Source organism: Mesoplodon densirostris, chromosome 12 (genome assembly GCF_025265405.1).
Source record: "Mesoplodon densirostris isolate mMesDen1 chromosome 12, mMesDen1 primary haplotype, whole genome shotgun sequence".
Taxonomy (NCBI): domain Eukaryota; kingdom Metazoa; phylum Chordata; class Mammalia; order Artiodactyla; family Ziphiidae; genus Mesoplodon; species Mesoplodon densirostris.
In genome coordinates this window covers 74,918,494-74,937,453 of record NC_082672.1, presented here as the reverse complement: position 1 = coordinate 74,937,453, position 18,960 = coordinate 74,918,494, and the positions used below count along the sequence as shown (strand labels likewise).

Here is an 18,960-nt window from a genome sequence, read left to right as displayed (position 1 = left end):
ATTTGCTAGTTGTGTTGAAAATGAAGAATTTACATATTGTATTTTTATATAGTATATTAGAAGAATTAGCAAAATTTGAATAATGTTTACAGGTTACAAAATATAGTATTAAAATCAAAGTTAATTTCTTAACTTTGATAATATTACTGAAGTAATGAAAATGTATATCCTTACTTTTATAAGAATACACATTAAAGTAATTGAGGATAAAATGCAATACAATCACAAATTTCAGAAAATAAAATTATAATATGAATATATATGTATGTACAGATGTATATAAACATATATTACATATATACATATATACATATAATGTACACATAGATATATACAGAGAGAGAGAATAATAAAATAGTGTCATTAAATGCTAATATCTGGTGTTGTATATGTAAGAGGTTATTTAACTTTGTAAGCCAATTATAACAATTTTCCTTTAATTTAAGAAATTTTACAGCAAATATACTTTGTATGTAGGAATGATTAGGCACTCAGTGAGGGATAAAGATTTTCTGAAGTACAAACACATAGAGAAAACATGTAAATTAAATTATAATACTTTAGTCATTGATTAAGAGTAAAGAGCATTTGAAAAAGACCTCATCTGTCCATGTCAAAGACCTGTTCTCCTCCCTAGTGGATTTAGAATTCTTAATTGCCTTGAGCTCCAAATAGAAAAAATGGAAAAACAGATTCTCATCTAACGCTTACCAAACAGAGACTAGATCTCTATAAATAATTAATTTGTTATTAAAGGATCACACTGCAAAACCAAATTCCTAATTGTGTTGCTACTGATAGGAAATAGCTTAATGGAGTTAGAAAAAATAAAAACATGGAAATATTCAGAGGAATTTTTTTAAAGTTATCAAAGTTCTACTTTTGAATTCTCTTCTGCGAGCTAGGAAAATATATGCCTGAGTTTAAGCTTTCCATAAGACGTCCACTTTTCTAGGTACAAAGTTTGCCTAATTCTTTCAAGTAAATCTATTGGGCCTATCTCTGTAAGATCTCTAAAAATATTTAAAGTGGTATTTTTTTAAGAATAGGTATAGTTATGACTTCCATGCAAATATAAAATAAAGTGTTAAAATTTTATTTAATTAATTTTTATAAGGGATGCAATAAAATGTTACAGTCAGTTCAAAGGCAGATCCAAATACCTCACTCAAGGGGAAAAAGCTATTTAGTGATAAAGGAAACAGGTTTTCCATGGATCTGGTTCTCAATATAATGCTATTTCCACCATAACAGTTAACATTTTAGCAAAATCTATAAAAATTTGACTTAAATAAAAGCTTAAAAACTTTCTACAATTTTATAGTGGATATTGATCTATTTAACTTTTTACAATTTATGTATTACTGTTATAATTTGAGAATGAAATGAATTTGACTGTTGAGAACAATTTTAACGTAAATTAAAAGTGAATTTATTTTATCCTTTTTAAAAGAATACATGAATTTAATACATAGGGAAAATAAGAAATTCAAACAGAAATCATTGTAATATTTTAGTATATAATGGACATTTACAAAATTCTTACTTCTTATTTTTTATAGATATGTGCAAAAGGATGTAGTTGCTTGATTAAAGAAGATGATAAGGGATATTGGTGCCTATGTATTTCCACATGGTTTTGCCAAATGTGTCTGGAAAACATAACTGACTATGAAGAAAGTAGGTGTCAACAAGAAGCTATTTATGAAGAGGAAATTAATATATCCAGGTATTTTATTCATCATTTCAACAAAGAATATCACCTAATTATCAAAATATTATAATTGTACTGATAAGCCATAATTGAAATATTTCATAATATTTAATAATATTTATTTTTGTTTAAAATGGTATTCATGCATCAAACATATACATATATAGTTATTATATGTTATGTAATGTGTATTATATATTATAAATAACAATAGAACAAAAATGAGGGTGATAAAGAATCGGCTTTTATAGAAATAATTTTATCACATTAAAATTAAGTTAGTATCTGTGGGAAATTAAATCTGTGACAGATTCTGATATGTTAAGATGTATACGGTAATCTGCAGAGCAACTATTAAGAAAGTAACTAAAACAGTACAGTAAAATAACATTACAGGTATTAAACTTTTGCCCTCAAAAATATTTTCTTAATACAAAAGGAAGTGGTATCAGAAGAATAGAGGTTTTAAAAAAGACATAAAATGTCTGCAAAACAAAAAAGGAAATGGCAGACATAATTCCAACTATATCAATAATAACATTACAATCAAGAGGATTAAAAATCCAATAAAAAGGAGAGATTTTTCAGGCCAGATAATTTCTAGATATATACAAGTGTATACTGTCTATAGGAGACATACTCTACATTTAAATATACAAACAGATTGATAGTAAAATGTTGAGAAAAGATATATTGTTCAAACAACAACCATAGAAAGCTGGAATTTCTATATTAATATCAAAACAATAGACTGTAAAAAGATGTTCACTAGAGAAAAGGAACAACATTTTATAATGATAAAAGAGTCAATCCATCAGAATATGTAGCAATTATAAGCATATGCACCTAACAACAGAGACCCAAAATGCATGAAATAAAAACTGACTGAATTGAAGGGAGAAATAGCCAATTCAACAAGAATAGCTGAAGACTCCATTTCCGCACTTTCAGTGGTTGACACAACACTTGGCAGGAGAACATCAAGTCTAAAGAACATTGGAATGATATTATAAATAAAGTAGAATGAGTAGATAAACACTCCAGTCAACAGCAGCAGAATAACATTATGCTCAGATGCACATGGAACATTTTCCAAGACAAATCATATACAAATACAAGCTGCAATTTATTTAAAAATATTGAATTTTTTTAAAAGTATGTTTTCTGACCACCCTGAAATGAGATTAGAAATCAAAACCAATAAGCAATTTGATAAATTCACAAAAACGTGGAAATTAACACAATCCATATAAGTTAATTAATCAAAAATAAATCATAATAGAAATAAGAAAATCAATTGAGATTAATTAAAATGAAGACACATGTCAAAACCCATGTGATGTAGGTGATGCAGTGCTTAGAATATAAATTATATCTGTAAAAACAAGGACAATCTCAATCAATATCCTAAACTTCTAATTTAACATGATGGAAAATGTAGAAAGGAAGGAAATCATAAACTGTAAAGTGAAATGAATTAAATAGAGTATAGATAAAGAAGAGAGAATATCAACAAAACCAACGTCTATCCATTGAAATGATTAACAAAGTGAATAATCCTTATCTATACTAAGACAGAGAGAAGAATCAAATTACTAAAATTAAGAATGATAAAGAGAGCATTATTACTGAAATTACAGAAAGAAAAAGGATTATAAGGAAACATAATGAACAGCTGTATATCCAAAAATCTAGGTAACTATGAAGAAATGGAGACATTCCTAGAAAAACATAAACTACTGAAACTGACTCCAGAAGAAACAGAAAATCTAAATAGATTTTTTAATTGAAAGGTTTGAATTATTAATTCAATGAACAAACAAAAGGTTCACACTAAAAAATATTCAGGACTAAATAGATTCACTGGGGAATACTTGAAACATGTAAAGCAGAAGTAAGAGAAATTATTAACCCTTCTAAAAATAAATGAGGGAACATTTCTCAACTCATTCTATGAGGCTAGTGTTAAATTGATAACAAGACCAAAGAATCACATATTAGACCAATATGTCTAATTAATCTGAACACAAAAACCCTCAACACGATTGTATGCAGCAGATCTAGTAACATATAACAAAGATTATACACCATGACCACGTGGGATTCATCACAGAAGTGCAAAGTTAGTTTAATTTTCTAAAATCAATTAATGTAATATATCGTGTCAATTTAATACAGGTGAAAAATAAGACATATGATAATTTCAATAGATGCAGAGGAAAAAAGACATTTGACAGAATCCAACACCGCTTCATGAAAAAAACAATCAAAAACTAAAAGAAAAAAAGAAGATACAATGGAACTTCTTCCTTCAAACTAATAAGAAATTAAAAAAGAGAGAGACAAAACACAACTACCTTATTTAATGACAAAATAATGGAAATGAAAATTAAAAGCCAGATAATACTTTATACCCTCTATTATCAATAACATGATCAAAAAGAAAGATTAATAGAAAATACTGGTATTGTTGCAGACTTGGAGAAATTGGAACCCTCGTATGCTGCTGGTGGTATATAAAATGGTGCATGCAGGTACTTTGAAAAGGGGAGTTATAGATTTCCATAAAACCTAGCAATTCCATTTCTAGTCGATACTCAAAAAATGAAAATATGTTTCTATACAAAAACTTCTACATTAAAGTTTGTAAAGTTTTATTCATAATAATCAAAAATTTGAAACAACCCAAATGATTATCAAGTGATGATAAATGGAAAATAAAATGCATTACATTCATGAAATGGAATATTACCCAGCAATAAAAAGTAATGAATTACTAATACATGCCACAACAGTAACCAACCTTGAAAACTTTATGCTATGGTAAATAAGTCAGTCACAACTGACACAAGTACAGATCAATAAATATTTGTTTTAAAAAACAATTATTTTTCAGGCCTTTTATTTATAAAAAAATATCCTTTATTCTGTAATATAAATGCATTTTTTCTGACTATGTTTCACTCTGTTTATGGTAATTTTTCTTTTATGTGCAAAATGTCTTGCAATTTTTGCAGTTAAAAATACAATAATTTTATGATTTCTTAACATTGTACCATAAATTAGTAGTAAACTAGCACCTAGCAAAGATGGCAAATGTAAATACTTCATATAGCAGTACTTCATGTAAAATTCATATTAAATTAAAATTAATATATAATTCATATAATGTTAATTCCTATATATTAGTCATAATATCTAGAAATTATTGTATATCGCCTACTATAATAGCAAAAGATATACAAAATTTTAGAATTAACTTGCAAAAGATGCTCAAGTTATCTATAACAATTTCTATTACTCTATTAACTTCAGTTATAAAAAGAAAATAATAGATGTTCTGAACACATTGAAATATAATCCATTGACTTAGATTTTAAGCCATAAAGTGGCCAAGATACCAAATCTTCCCAAGTTAACTCACACATTCAGTGCTATATCAAAGCACTGTATGCTATTTTAGGAACTAATGAATATATTCTAAAAGCTGTATAAAAATAATATTTTATAAATAGCTAAATCATCTTTGCAAAGGAAGAGTAATGGGGTGGAATTTCATATACCCAGACTACAAACCCCATGTGATGTCATTTAAAAAACCAACAGTGGGCCAACAGAGATCTCTGATAATAAGGATGTACGTATGTGATCCTTATATATAAGACGTTTAGCCATAATTTAATGAGAATACACAGGGTTCTTTAGTAGAGGGTAATGGGGAAATGGCTTACTATTAGATCATAGATAAAACTGAATTTCAACCTTATACTTTATTTGGGATCAGATTCTGAATATGTTCAGAGACCTAAAGTTAAAAGGAAAAAAAAAATTATGTAACTGAAAGAAATGTAGAAAAATATCTCCATGATTTTGAAATGGAGAACTTTTAATACTACACTATTGAAACAATGAAGTATCACCTCACACTGTTCAGAATGGCTATCATCAAAAAATCTGCAAACAATAAATGCTGGAGAGGGTGTGGAGGAAAAGGAACCCTCCTACACTGTTGGTGGGAATGTAAATTGGTACAGCCACTATGGAGAACAGTATGGAAGTTCCTTAAAAAACAAAAATAAAACTACCATATGACCCAGCAATCTCACTCCTAGGCATATATCCAGAGAAAAATATAATTCAAAAAGATACATGCACCCCAGTGTTCATTTCAGCACTATTTACAAAAACTGGGACATGAAAGCAACCTAAATGACCATTAACAAAGGAATGGATAAAGAAGATGTGGAACATATATACAGTGGAATATTACTCAACCATTAAAAAGAACAGAATAATGTCATTTGCAGCAATGTGGATGAACTTAGAGATTGTCATACTGAGTGAAGTGAGTCAGACACAGAAAGACAAATATCATACGTTATCACTTATATGTGGAATCTAAAAAAAAGTACAGATTGAACTTATTTACAAAACAGAAGTAGAGTCACGGATGTAGAAAACAAACTTATGGTTATGAGGGGATGGTAGGGGAGGTATAAATTAGGAGGTTGGGATTGATATATACACACTACTATATATAAATAGATAACTAATAAGAACCTGCTGTATAGCACAGAGAAATCTACTCAATACTCTGCAATGGCCTATATGGGAAAATAAATTTAAAAACCAAAAAGGAGTGCATATATGTATATGTACAACTGATTCACTTTGCTGTACACCTGAAACTAACACAACATTATAAATCAATTATTCGACAATAAAAATATTAAAAATTAAATAAAACTAAACTCACAAGGTACAACTTATACAGCCCAACAATTATAGTACTGTAATAGAAATTAAGGATTTCTTTCAAACGAATGACATTAGCAAAACAACAAAATAACAACAATAATAATAATGTTAACAGATGGTTGATCATTCATGCAAAAATATTTTTCTATTGATATATACTTCATAATACTACAGCTTAAAGTGTATAATATAAATGAGGTATTTAACACAGGTTTGAGCCTGACCACATTTTTGCCCTAAAATGTTCAAAAATATTTTCTGGGAATTTGGAAAAACTTAATGGGGATAAAAAAAATCCCACCAAAGTTTTGTCCCTCAGGACTTCCAGATAGTTTTTGCTAAGTATGGGATCATAATTTCCGAAAACCAGGAAAGACTGTGAAGTGTTCATGGCTCCAACGCATGTATGAAGCTTAAAGCTTATGTGCAAGTCACCAATTCCTACTTGCTACCAGACATATAACAAAATGAAATCAATTCTTTCATACACTCATCAAACATTTATTGAGCACTCCCTAATTAGAAAACATTGTGCAAAATGTTGTGGAAATGAGATCAAATAATGCACCATCCATAGGTAAATTTATATTCTCCTCAGAACACATCTCATGGTCATTTCATTTCATTTAGAAAGCAAATATCTTTTTAAACTACTAAAATAACTATTATTTTCACTTTCTAAAGACACAAGTAGTTTGTTTTATAGCACTGAATTTTATGGCTTTCTTTCTGGAAACTTAAATTAAACCTGTTTCTCTACAGTTTATTTTAGGAGTTTCACATTGTCCATGTAAGGCTAAGTATAAGCAAAACCACTATCAGTCATAAGCAAGAGTCTTATTTCGAAGTGTAAAATCTAAAAGTCCATGATAAAAGCAGATATAGCTTCAAGACCTATGTCTGTAGAGTCAGGAGGCTTGTATAAATATATATTTATGTGAATTTGCCCAGTAATATATTTTACTTGTGGTTTAAAAAATTATTTCTGAACCAAGAAGTCTTATGATTATTAAGTTCTAAGACTATTGTAATTTCTGCCGTGATATCCGTGCCTTTTTATTAAGATATGAATTTCTTGTTTTCTGTTTATTTTTAATTTTTGGTTTAACATGCAAACTTTGCTGCCTCCCAGGCAAAAGTTTTTGTGTTACGTTTTACTTTTGGAAAAAGAAAAATAAACTGGACTATATATAAAAGTGGCTTATTGCTTGTGTGTATGTGTGTATGTATGTATGTATGTATGTATTTTTGGTTTATATTAGTCTTCGTAGCACTAAACCAGGGGTCCCCTGGCAGGAACTGAGCTGCACAGCAGGAGGTGTGTGGCAGGAGAGTGGGCAGAGCTTCATCTGCTGCTCCCCATCGCTCCCGATTACTCATATTACTGCCTGAAACATTGCTCGCGTTACTGCCTGTACTGTTGCTCACATTACCACTTGAAGCATCCCCACCACCACCACCCCTTCCGTGGAAAAACTGTCTTCCACGAAACTGGTCCCTGGTGCCAAAAAGGTCGGGGACCACTGCAGTAAACCACGTTTTCTCTAGTGGCTGGATCCTTTTGACTATTGCATTTACATGCACTGATATATTTTTTACTCTTTATTGTCCACTGGAAAATATCACCTTGCTTCCTTAAGCTTTATAGTAAAATGATATAGAGATCACTACTTAATTTATTTAAGCAATTCCAAAATAAATATTATTATACTGTCCATATGCATACCAAAATTAATTATAATAAACTTAATTAAAGGAAGCATTTTTGTATAATTAAGTTTCAACTATAGCGTGGGTTGAAACTTAGCTAATGTATACACAATTCTATCTCAGGTGTCTCTTTTTTCTTTCTCTTTCAGGAGTAAACCAATATGGTGTGAAGCATATACAGTCAAAGTTTAACTATATTATAGCTTCAGGCTTTATGACTTTTCATGTTTTTTTTTCATATGTCAAATAATAAAAATGTTTTTATGCATGTTAGATGATTCTGTGCTACCCGGGACATATTTTTATTTTAGTCCATAATATCTAGATAGCTTTTTATATGGCTAACCTTTTTTTGCATTGCTTTTCAAATTATCTTCTAAAACTATTAATTTTTTGAAGCTATTTATTCAGAACTTTTAAGATGACCTTTCTCTTGAGCCTTACCCAATTTTAAGATATGTTTTATGATTACATAGTAAAACAATATTAATGGAGCATCTGCTGTATATAAGACATATGGACCATAATCTTAGGACTCAGAGTAATACATAAAGTAATATATTTAATGTCTTCTATTTCTAGAATATTTTTCTATTAAAAATCTAAATGGTGAATAAAACTATTAAACCACAGTACTTAATACTGAGACCATATTTTCAACATACAGACTTTCACCTAATGTGTTTCTTTGTCTTTTCATGCATATTATTCACTTCTTTCAAATTTAAATATAAATCAGCTTAATTTATTTAATAATAAAGTTATTCCATTAGCTCATTCATGAGGTTTTCCATTAGCTCAATTTATTTTCTCAAAGTAAAAATTCTATGAAATTATATGAATATTTTAAAATTATAAATATGTGGAGCACTGTAATCTTCTTGACAGTTTTTTACAAAACTGATATACTTGTAACTGAATATCTTTCAACTTAATAGCAATTTATTTTAGCACTGTGTATCCATGTACACATATATGAGCATATATATGCATATTATTAATAATACTGACAAAATGCTTGACACACTAGTACATGATTAGATGAAAATGGTGAGTGCTTTAGTAAACTGGCAAAATTTATTTTATGTCAATGATCATTCAAAGAAACGATCTTGTGTTCTGGGTACATTTTGGACATTTCTAGGGTCATTCTAATATTCAATATAATTGACTGCAACAACTGGCATTTAGCAGATGATTGGTGACCACCTGAACAAAAAAATGTGTTCCATGGTTTGTACAATTTCCAAGAGTCTCATCATACATTATGTATGTATATAAAACCTTGCAATAAATATCCGAGTCAAGATCTTAACTTCATTTTACTTACTGACACAAAATATTTCTACAAAATGTTAATAATTATTGGATTTCCAAGAATTAAACTTTTATGTTAACCAAGAAAATATTATGTTCTATTTAGGAATTTTTTAAAATTTATTAACCACTTTGGAACATTATATCATCCTACTTTGAATTTCTAATACCAAACTACAATTCTCAGTCTCTAATTATAATTGCCTCACCCATAGTAATTCTTCCTTTGGGTGAGAACAGCTAACCACTTCAATATATCTTCTACTTCAGTCATTTCTAGTAAAGATGTATCTTTTATACATAAATACATTCAATTACAAATTAGTGTCCTTTTATATCATGTTATATCAGACTTAGAGCATCATCTTGATTTTTTACATTATTAGATGTGTAGATAGGTTATCCCTATAAATTCTATTATATGAAGTAAAAAGGGTGCCACAAAGACCAGAAATATGAGTCAGACAGAAATATATTATAAACAGAAAGTATTGCTCTAAGTTGGTTTAGACTATCAATTTGGAAAGATAGTAACTAAATACTGAAGGGTATATGAGCTGTATTTAAAGGTCAGAAATAAGAGATCCAATTTCCTCAAGCATGGGAAGATAAGCAAATTGAAGGGGACAGTTGGCTGTTGTCAACTGTAGCAAAAACTCCTATGTTGAAATAGGGAAGAATTTTGGAAGAATTACCACTCTGTGCAATTTACATATAGATATATGGGTTTACGTGAAATCACCTTCATGTATAGTATGTTATGATTAAAGCCATTTTTACAGACCTTTTTTAGTTATTTTCCTTTGCTTTTATATTTTTATCAATGTTTTTTTTTTGTTAAATAAATTTAAATTAGACTACACCAAAAAGATGAGCTCATAATAAAAATCTAGGGAAAAGTTTTATATAATTAAAAAAAAATTCTATAGGCACACCACAGAGATATGCTGAGTTCAGTTTCAGACCACTGCAATAAAGTGAATATTGCAATATAGGGAGTCACAGGAAGTTTCTGGTTTCCAAGTACATTCAAAAGTTATGTTTACACTATATTGTAAATCTAAGTGTACAACAGCATTATATCTAAAAAACAACGTACACACCTTAATTTAAATACATTTTATTGCTAAAAACTGCTTACCATCATCTGAAACATTAGTGAATCTGAATCTTTTTGCTGGTGGAGAGTCTTGCCTCCATGCTGATGGCTGCTGACTGAGCAGTGTGGTTCCTGAAGACTGGGGTGTCTGCGGCAATTTCTAAAAATGAGACAACAATAAATTTTGCACATCAATTGACTTTTCCTTTCAGGAATGATTTCTTCATAGCATGCAATGCAGTTTGATAGCATTTTACCCACAATAGAAGTTCTTTCAAAATTGGAGTCTATCCTCTTAAACCCTGACCGTGTTTTATCAACTACGTGTATATAATATTCTAAATCCTTTGATGTAATATCAACAATCTTTACAGCATCTTCAGCAGGAGTAATTTCCATATCAAGAAACCATTTTCTCTTCCCATCCATAAGAAGCAACTCTTCATCTTCTCAAGTTTTATCATGATATTGCCGCAATTCAGTCACATTTCAGGCTCCACTCCTAATTCCAGTTCTCTTGCTGTTTCTACAACATCTGTAATTCCTACCTTCACTGAAGTCTTGAACCTGTCAAAGTCATCCATGAGGGTTGGAATTAACTTGTTCCAGTCTCCTCTTAATATTTTGACCTCTTCCCATGAAGGAAGAGTTATTGTTCAACACAAGAATCCTGCCAATGATGGAGGGAAAAGCTCCAGAAGTGAATTAAAGATGAGTGTGGAGTGTATTTAAATGTGGATATAAAGTTAAACAATCCCCAAAACATAACTACATCCATTATACCAAAAAACAAACAAACAAACTTAGAAACAGGGCACATAAGGATGAACTGTATATGTATCAATCTTCTTATTATTTTAAGAGGAATACAGCAAATGGAGATTTGAGTGTTTAATTTGAAATTTTGAACAAAAGGAAAATAAATAATAAAACAAGATATAATGAACTAAAGTTAAATGGAAAATATATAAATATTCTAATTTTCTAATCTTTATTATAATATTTCAGTAGATAATCTCTGAAGTTGTTCAACCAAGAAAGAGAAGGTCAAGTAGATTACATACATTTAAAAGAAGATCAGAATCTGACAAATATTACAAATTATAAGATATAAATCACACCAGAAGCTAATAAAATAAAGAAACCAAATGCAATTCACAGAGTAAAACAGGAAATAAAATGATTTTATAGACAGACATTTGCACACACACACACATACACACACACACACAGTAACTGTAACATCTATTAAAATAGCTGAAATAGAGAACTAAAACAAACCTAATTCTGTATTGTTTAAAAGAGATAACAATTTGACTCTGAAAGTTTAAGAGAAACAGACTAGGAAGAAAATAATACAAATTATTATTAATTTAATTAAATTAAGACAAGGTGGAAACTATATGATGAGGACCTCATGTAATTTACCATCCCAACCCAAATAATTTTCAGAGTGAATGAACATTATTAATAATTAATCTATAAAATGTGATTAAACCAGGCACGATATAGACAGACTTATATGCCATGTGACAGTTGTTTAGAGTTTACCTAGATTTTTTTTTTTTTTTTTTGCAGAGTCATAGGGGGTGGCAATTGAGAGGGCATTGAAGGGAGTAATTGTGTTTTATAACTTTATTTCAGGTAAACATAAGCACATTTGATATAGCTGGTGACAGAGTAACCTGCCCAGTAATTAATATACTTCATCATCTTCTATGAAGCAGACTTAGTACTGATGACTTTACAGATAAGAAAATTATTTATAAAAATTATTTATAAAGTTATATATCTAATTTATATATTTATTATAATTATATATAAAAAAGAGAAAATCATTTATAAAATAAGTTAGAGAAGAAAAATTAGAGCCTAGCCTGGTGCTTTGAATATATCAAAGCATTCACTATACTGCCTGCCATTAACAATCTCAGTGATCCTTGGCAAACTGCATTAAATGGCCAAGTTTTTACAATGACAAGAAGAAAGGTTTGAACTAACTGAATTTTGACACTCTTGCTGGCTCCAAACACCTACCATCATATACTTATGAGTGCATTGACTTAGGTTCAGTAGGTTAATTTTCATTAATAATAACAGAGTGATTTGGCATTGCTCTTCTCAACTCATTATCATGTTTATATGATTATTTTAACTGTCCTATGAATAGTTGGTAAGGGATATTTGGAAATCAAAACAACTTAGACCAAAAATTTTCACTATATTTTAGGTATCTTTCTCACCTTTTGCTTATATGTACGTATGGCTTATATGTACGTATATGCAATATCCAAAGGAATAAATGTGGTATATTATATAAGTTATAATCATTAAAATGGTATCTCATAATCTACATTACTTAAGGTGATATCTAGCATATAAAGAAGACCCAAGAATATTTGTTCAATACACTTAATAAATAACTGAAGTACTCAAAAATGTGTGTATATGAAATGAAGAAAATACAAGTTAAAAACCAGTATCTCTCTAACTTCAGACAATCATTCCTTCTTTGCTGGTAGCTAATCTGCTCTCACCATTAAACCTATAGATATTTTCAATAATTTACAAGAAACACAGACTATATTTCACAATTATCTTGAAACAGATAAAACCACATTAAAAACTATTAGAAAATATTGGCTAAATTGAAATTACCATAGGAATTAATTTTGTGTGCATGTTATTAAAGCCTCATCAAGATTTTCTACATCATTGAAATCTATACTTAAAAAATTTAAAATGACTCAATGAACTGCATTCATGTACTGAAGAAATATAGATATTTAAAAATTCCAACATAGCTTTTAAAGAATTATCTGAAAAATACTTGGCATTTCCCTTCATCTATATCTTTAATGAATAATTGCACTCAGTGAAAAATTGAGTTTGAATAATCCATTATGTGTAATAGTACACACACACACACACACACACCTACAATATACAATAACTCTCCTCCTGCCTCATCATCCCATCATGTAAGATAGGTTAATTTCCTCTCTTAATAATTCCCAGAATATTTGTGCTTAATCCAACCTCAGAGATATTGTAATAATCTACTTATCACCTTCTCCAACCCCTTCAAATTCTGAGTGTCTTTCCAGCACCTCATTTATTTATTCAATCATTACACATTGAACAAGGTTTCTTGGGTCCTTCTCTCTGTGCTAGGAACTGGCATATACTAGCATATATACTGGAGATAAAAATTCAGAGGGAATAAGACAGCTATTGTTCCTGCCTTCAGAGAATTTACACTATAGGCAACTAAAGAACTGAGATACTCAAGCATTTTAAATAAAACCTATTAGAGTTATAAATATTAGGGTAAACAGAGGATGCCTTCCTTGAGATAAAGCCAGAAATTTGTTCACATCAGCATTAACTCATTTAGGTCAATGCCAATCACATAGACAACGCAAACATATACTTACGGAAAGAATATAGGAGTGAATGAATGAATACTATCAATAGAACCTTGTATTAATTAAAATCCTATTAGTTTTAGGCATGAGATGAAATATTTCAAACTTGTTTTGTGCTGGATCAGCCTATCAATAGTGATGACATTGTCCAGGAATGCCCGGGGCCCTTAACTGGCCTGCAGTACCTGTGGCAGCCCTCACAGACATTTCCCCAAGTGGAACCCATGTGGCCACTGGACTGGCCCTTGTGGGTCTTATCATGATTGTAAGACGCACCTCAGCAGTAACCATCAGAGAACTTTGACAAACAAGTTTTATTACCGTAGTTTGTGGAGGAAGGTAGATGGCACTCCTGAGCCACACAGCAAGGTCGTAGCTCAGGTAAAGAGACAGAAAAAACCTGGGGTTCTGCTTTTACTGGGGTCCGGGATGTGGTGCCTAGTGGTTTCAGTGTTCATTCTATTAGTGAATTTAAAACATGAACGTGGGAATTAAAGAGCAGGAAGGGAAAAGCAGGGTCCCCACAAAAGGTTATTTATCAAGGTCAAACAGGGCTTTCTAAAATGGGAAAGTTCATGGAAGGCTTGGCTTTTTATGTACTTGTGTAACTGGCAGTGTGTTTATTTCAGATGAATGTCTTTGAAATGAATGCCTTGGTAATCAGAAGCTTAATGTCAGGCACTTATACTACTATTAAAAATTGTCATAATTTTCAGGCATTCACGCTAGAGAACTTTCCAGCACATTTTCACAAAAATCCTGACCCACACGCACCGTCATTTCACCTCAGCAGGTCACATAGCAGCTAAGTGGCAGGACCTGTATTTGAGTTTAGATCTGTTTGTTGCCAAAGTTCTTTTCAAGCATCATTCTGCATGATAACCAAAATTAGATTTTGCCAAGAATGGACACTTCCTACAAGAATAATTTAAAAGTACACCACACAACCTTCTTTAATATGTTCTCATCCTGTGGGTTTAAGTAAATATGTGATAAACATTTAAACATGTTACATTATATGACTAATTGGGTTTTTTTGCTTTTCAGATGCAGCTGTTTTCTTGGTCACGTGTTTAGAGTCTGTATACTCAATGTTGATGACTGCTTAGGAAACCAGAGCACATCAGTGCAAGGCCTCTGCCTGGCCCATATGCACACCTGCAGTTGTAGCTCTCTGCAAAGATGTGAAAGACACATCTGTGAAATAGAAACTGAAGATTGTAAATCTGCGCCTTACAAAAATGGAACAACAGGTACACATTTATGTAGCTATTTCTTTAGCAAATGTGTCCCAGGATTTACAGGCAAGTATTTCTTGAAATCAAATTGTCTAGTGGATAAGGTGGTAAATACATTTATTTAACATATATCAAATGTGTCTAATGATCAGTATTGTAGCTTTCTTTCTCATTTGGCAAAGTAAAAATATCTTCCCTTGGAATAATAGGATTGCTTCTTTGGACAATTACATGGCTGACTACACAGCTTTGACTCATGTAAATAAGGATGCTAAGGCCAGGCTGCACCACTAAGAATATAATGTACATGTCAAAGGTCTGAAGAGAAAATAGGCAACCATAACCTCCCAATAATAGTAGCTAAACAGCTTCAGTACCCCCTTCAACCTACTGTTTGGCTGCCTAAGCAAACTGAGTGCCAATTTTTTCCTAGTTTAAAAACAAAATTTATTGCAGTATTTTTGAGGTCAGTTTAATGCCCTCACATTAATAAGATTAAAAAAAAAACCATAAAATCACAAACATACTATATTCTTTGTAAAATCATAGAGGACAAAATTCACAGTGGCTACATAGTAAAAAGGCAGGTTTTGATACAAAAATATCAGAGATTAAGCATTCAAATTTATGTTATTTGAGATTTTATGCTTGGTCTTTCATTGAAGTGATGTTCATAATAATTTCAAAACTTATTTATTATAATTGCCTTATAAAAATCAGTACCATGACAATACAGGAAGAAAACATAACTGTCACTTTTAAATCACACTTAACTTTAAATAAAATAATGAAAAAAATGTTTCATGCAGTATGATATCCCATTTTATTAATCAGACCCAACTCTAGAAGCTATTTTGACTTCCATCTAAAAATGAAAAAAATATTTTTCGTATTCGATATTTAAAGTAATATGCTGAAGCTTTTGGCGGCAATTTAAAAAGATAAGTTCTAAAAATGGAAATGATGATATCATTGGAATAAACGTATGGCAATCCAGATTAACTTTTTAAGGATGAAAATATATTTCAGTGCACAAATTCTGGTAAGCTTGCTAAAAAGTTTCTCCCATTACTTCACATTTCACATTTCAAACATGTTTTTTAGTAAAAATAAGATAGCATAAAATGTGCTAGTGCTGTTGAAATAGTTGTATCTGACTTAGAAAAAACATATACATATATTCATCTGTTTATATCACATAGGGTATCTTTGAGAATTCAGTGAAAATACAATGTTAATCAGCAATTATACATAAAATAGAATAAAGAATGAAACTTAACTCTTCTAATACCATTACTAAGAGAAAATGTAATTTGGTATTTTAATTATTTGTGTATATATGCATATATACATATGTATATGTATACACATTATCAATGAACAATCTATTATTTTATATTTCAAGACTGAATATTACAGTTATCCATTATATGATCATTCAATATATATTATGTACACATTTTTCGTATAGTTAAACCACACATTATATAGTACTTACCATTGGTATATACTAAAACTAATTCATATGACTTAATTCCCAGCTGGGAATAAAAACATTCCATACCCATCTGATTGTTTTCCAATCTGAAACACAAAGTTGTATCTGATTTTGATTTTCATTTCGTGGAGTAATAAAATTTTTTGAGTATTTACAATTTGAAATTATATTTGGAATACTTTTTACAGGCTTTTCATCATTTTTTTTTCTTCTGCGAAATGTGTCTTTACTTAATCACAATTCTTATAATGACAGTTTCACTTGTCTCTTTCCAGGGAGATAATAGTATTATCTGCAAATAAGGGTAGATTTAAAAAATCTACTTAATTAGTTTTATAGTACTGGTTGGTCAAATTTCTAGGATAAAGCACAATGCTAGTGGTAAAAGTGGCCATCTTCTTGTTCCTGAATTTCATGGGACTTTGTGTCACCATGCTGCATGGTGTTGGCTTAGTATTAAGTAGATAATAAATAAGGTAGAATATTTCCATTTCCAATTTAAAACATTTTAAATAGAAATAAAAGGGGAAGTAATAATATGGCACAATAGCCATTTGATAGAGTAACATTTGTTTTTATTTACTTTTATAATTTTTAAATGCTTTTGTATAGACATACAATAATGGACTTTTATGTGTGTTCATATTTATTTATTTTTAAAAAATATTTATTTAAAAACTTTTGTCAGTTGCTTGTGCTTTATTTCCGAAGGACACTTCAAGATCATGATTACTCTTTTGATTTGTGCTTCATCTCATGAACCAGTCGTTTTTGTCCCATTCCCACCATCACCCCCTAAAAGTTTATGTGTGTTTCTAGAAAATGTGTTTTCAGAGTTACAGTTTTGTGCTTATTTTACACAAAGATGTGGAAAGCTCTTCTTACTCTGTACTCTGAAATATTTAAAATAAACTGATTTGAAAGGATGAAAAAATTCCTTAGGGTTTACTAACCAATCAACAAAATAAATATTTCTGCTTATTACCCTTAGGAAGGTTAGTTATTCTCTAAACTTCTTACACTTTCCAGGGCTTCATTGAGTCAATTTATTAATTTACATGACTTGAGATAATTATTAAAATCATTGGCATTTAAATAATAATTTTATCTGAATTAATGTTTATTTCTTAATTTTATTCTGATTTTTATATGTATGTGTGTTTTCTTTCTAATTAGAATAGAGTTTATGCAATTATTTTTATTTTCAACGAAATTATTCATATATTTAACAATTCTCAAGTTTTTTCTGCTTTTTTAAATTTAATACTATATACATTTAATTATAGAATTCCTTTCTCTAGCTTTACTAAGCTTTCCAGTGTCTGGCTCTTTGCTTTCTTTACTTTTTATTTCTTTGTTAACCTTTAGGTAATTTACAAACTATCAAATTTTCTTTATTTGTTGATGCAAAATTGGAGGTTAGAGATTTTACTTGAGATATTGTTTGCTTGTACTCTAAAACTTTGATATGCAATTTTTTTGCAGTGTTTTCTAAGTAGACTGTTATTTCAGGTTTGATTTCCAATTTCATCCATCAGTCAATATGGCATCTTACGTTATGTTTCTGAGTTACGTGGCGATTTTGTTTATTCTTTGGTTATTAGTTTCCAGTCACTGCATCATTAACACAGAACAGGGTCATCGATAATTGCTATTTGGTAGATTTTTTTTTCTTTTATTTTGAAAGTATATAGAGAAGTGAAATCATCTTTCTACAATTTTCCCAACTGTAGGGGATTACAAGTAGCTACTGGGGGTCTGAAGGGAAAGGGGCTAAGAAAAATCCCTACAGTCAAGAAGAAGCAGTGTTGTAATTTGTTAGTAGTCCATGTATTCAGGACAAGAGTAAGGAGTGTTGGATTCATATGACTTATCTGCTATCATTGGCTTAGCATATCACAGTTCTTAAAAGAATAATACTTGGACATTTGGACATAATATTTATTGTCTGTGAATATTCTTTAAAACTTCTTTTTCTGTGATTTAGGTTTGGGATAAGACTAATCCTAGGAGTTTTTCAGAAAAGGATTTTTAGATGCCATTTCAGATGTAACAAGTCTAAATATTTGGAAGTAGTATTCAAGAACAAAAATATTTCAGTTTGTAATTCAGACTCCTGTGTGTCTTTGATGGAATGATTCTCCTATATTTCTTCATAGATGTAAACTTACACGTAAATATAAATGGGTTTACGTACT

The 18,960-nt window shown here is 30.1% G+C and overlaps 1 protein-coding gene across 1 annotated transcript in view; it reads left to right on the top strand.

The window, feature by feature from the left end:
- Window positions 1-18,960, top strand: part of EYS (eyes shut homolog) — a 1,591,612-nt gene that overhangs the window by 143,197 nt on the left and 1,429,455 nt on the right. Inside the window, exons 8-9 of the mRNA XM_060115102.1 lie at window positions 1,563-1,729; window positions 15,074-15,334. Coding sequence (XP_059971085.1) covers window positions 1,563-1,729; window positions 15,074-15,334 — 428 coding nt within the window. The remainder of the gene's footprint in view (window positions 1-1,562; window positions 1,730-15,073; window positions 15,335-18,960) is intronic.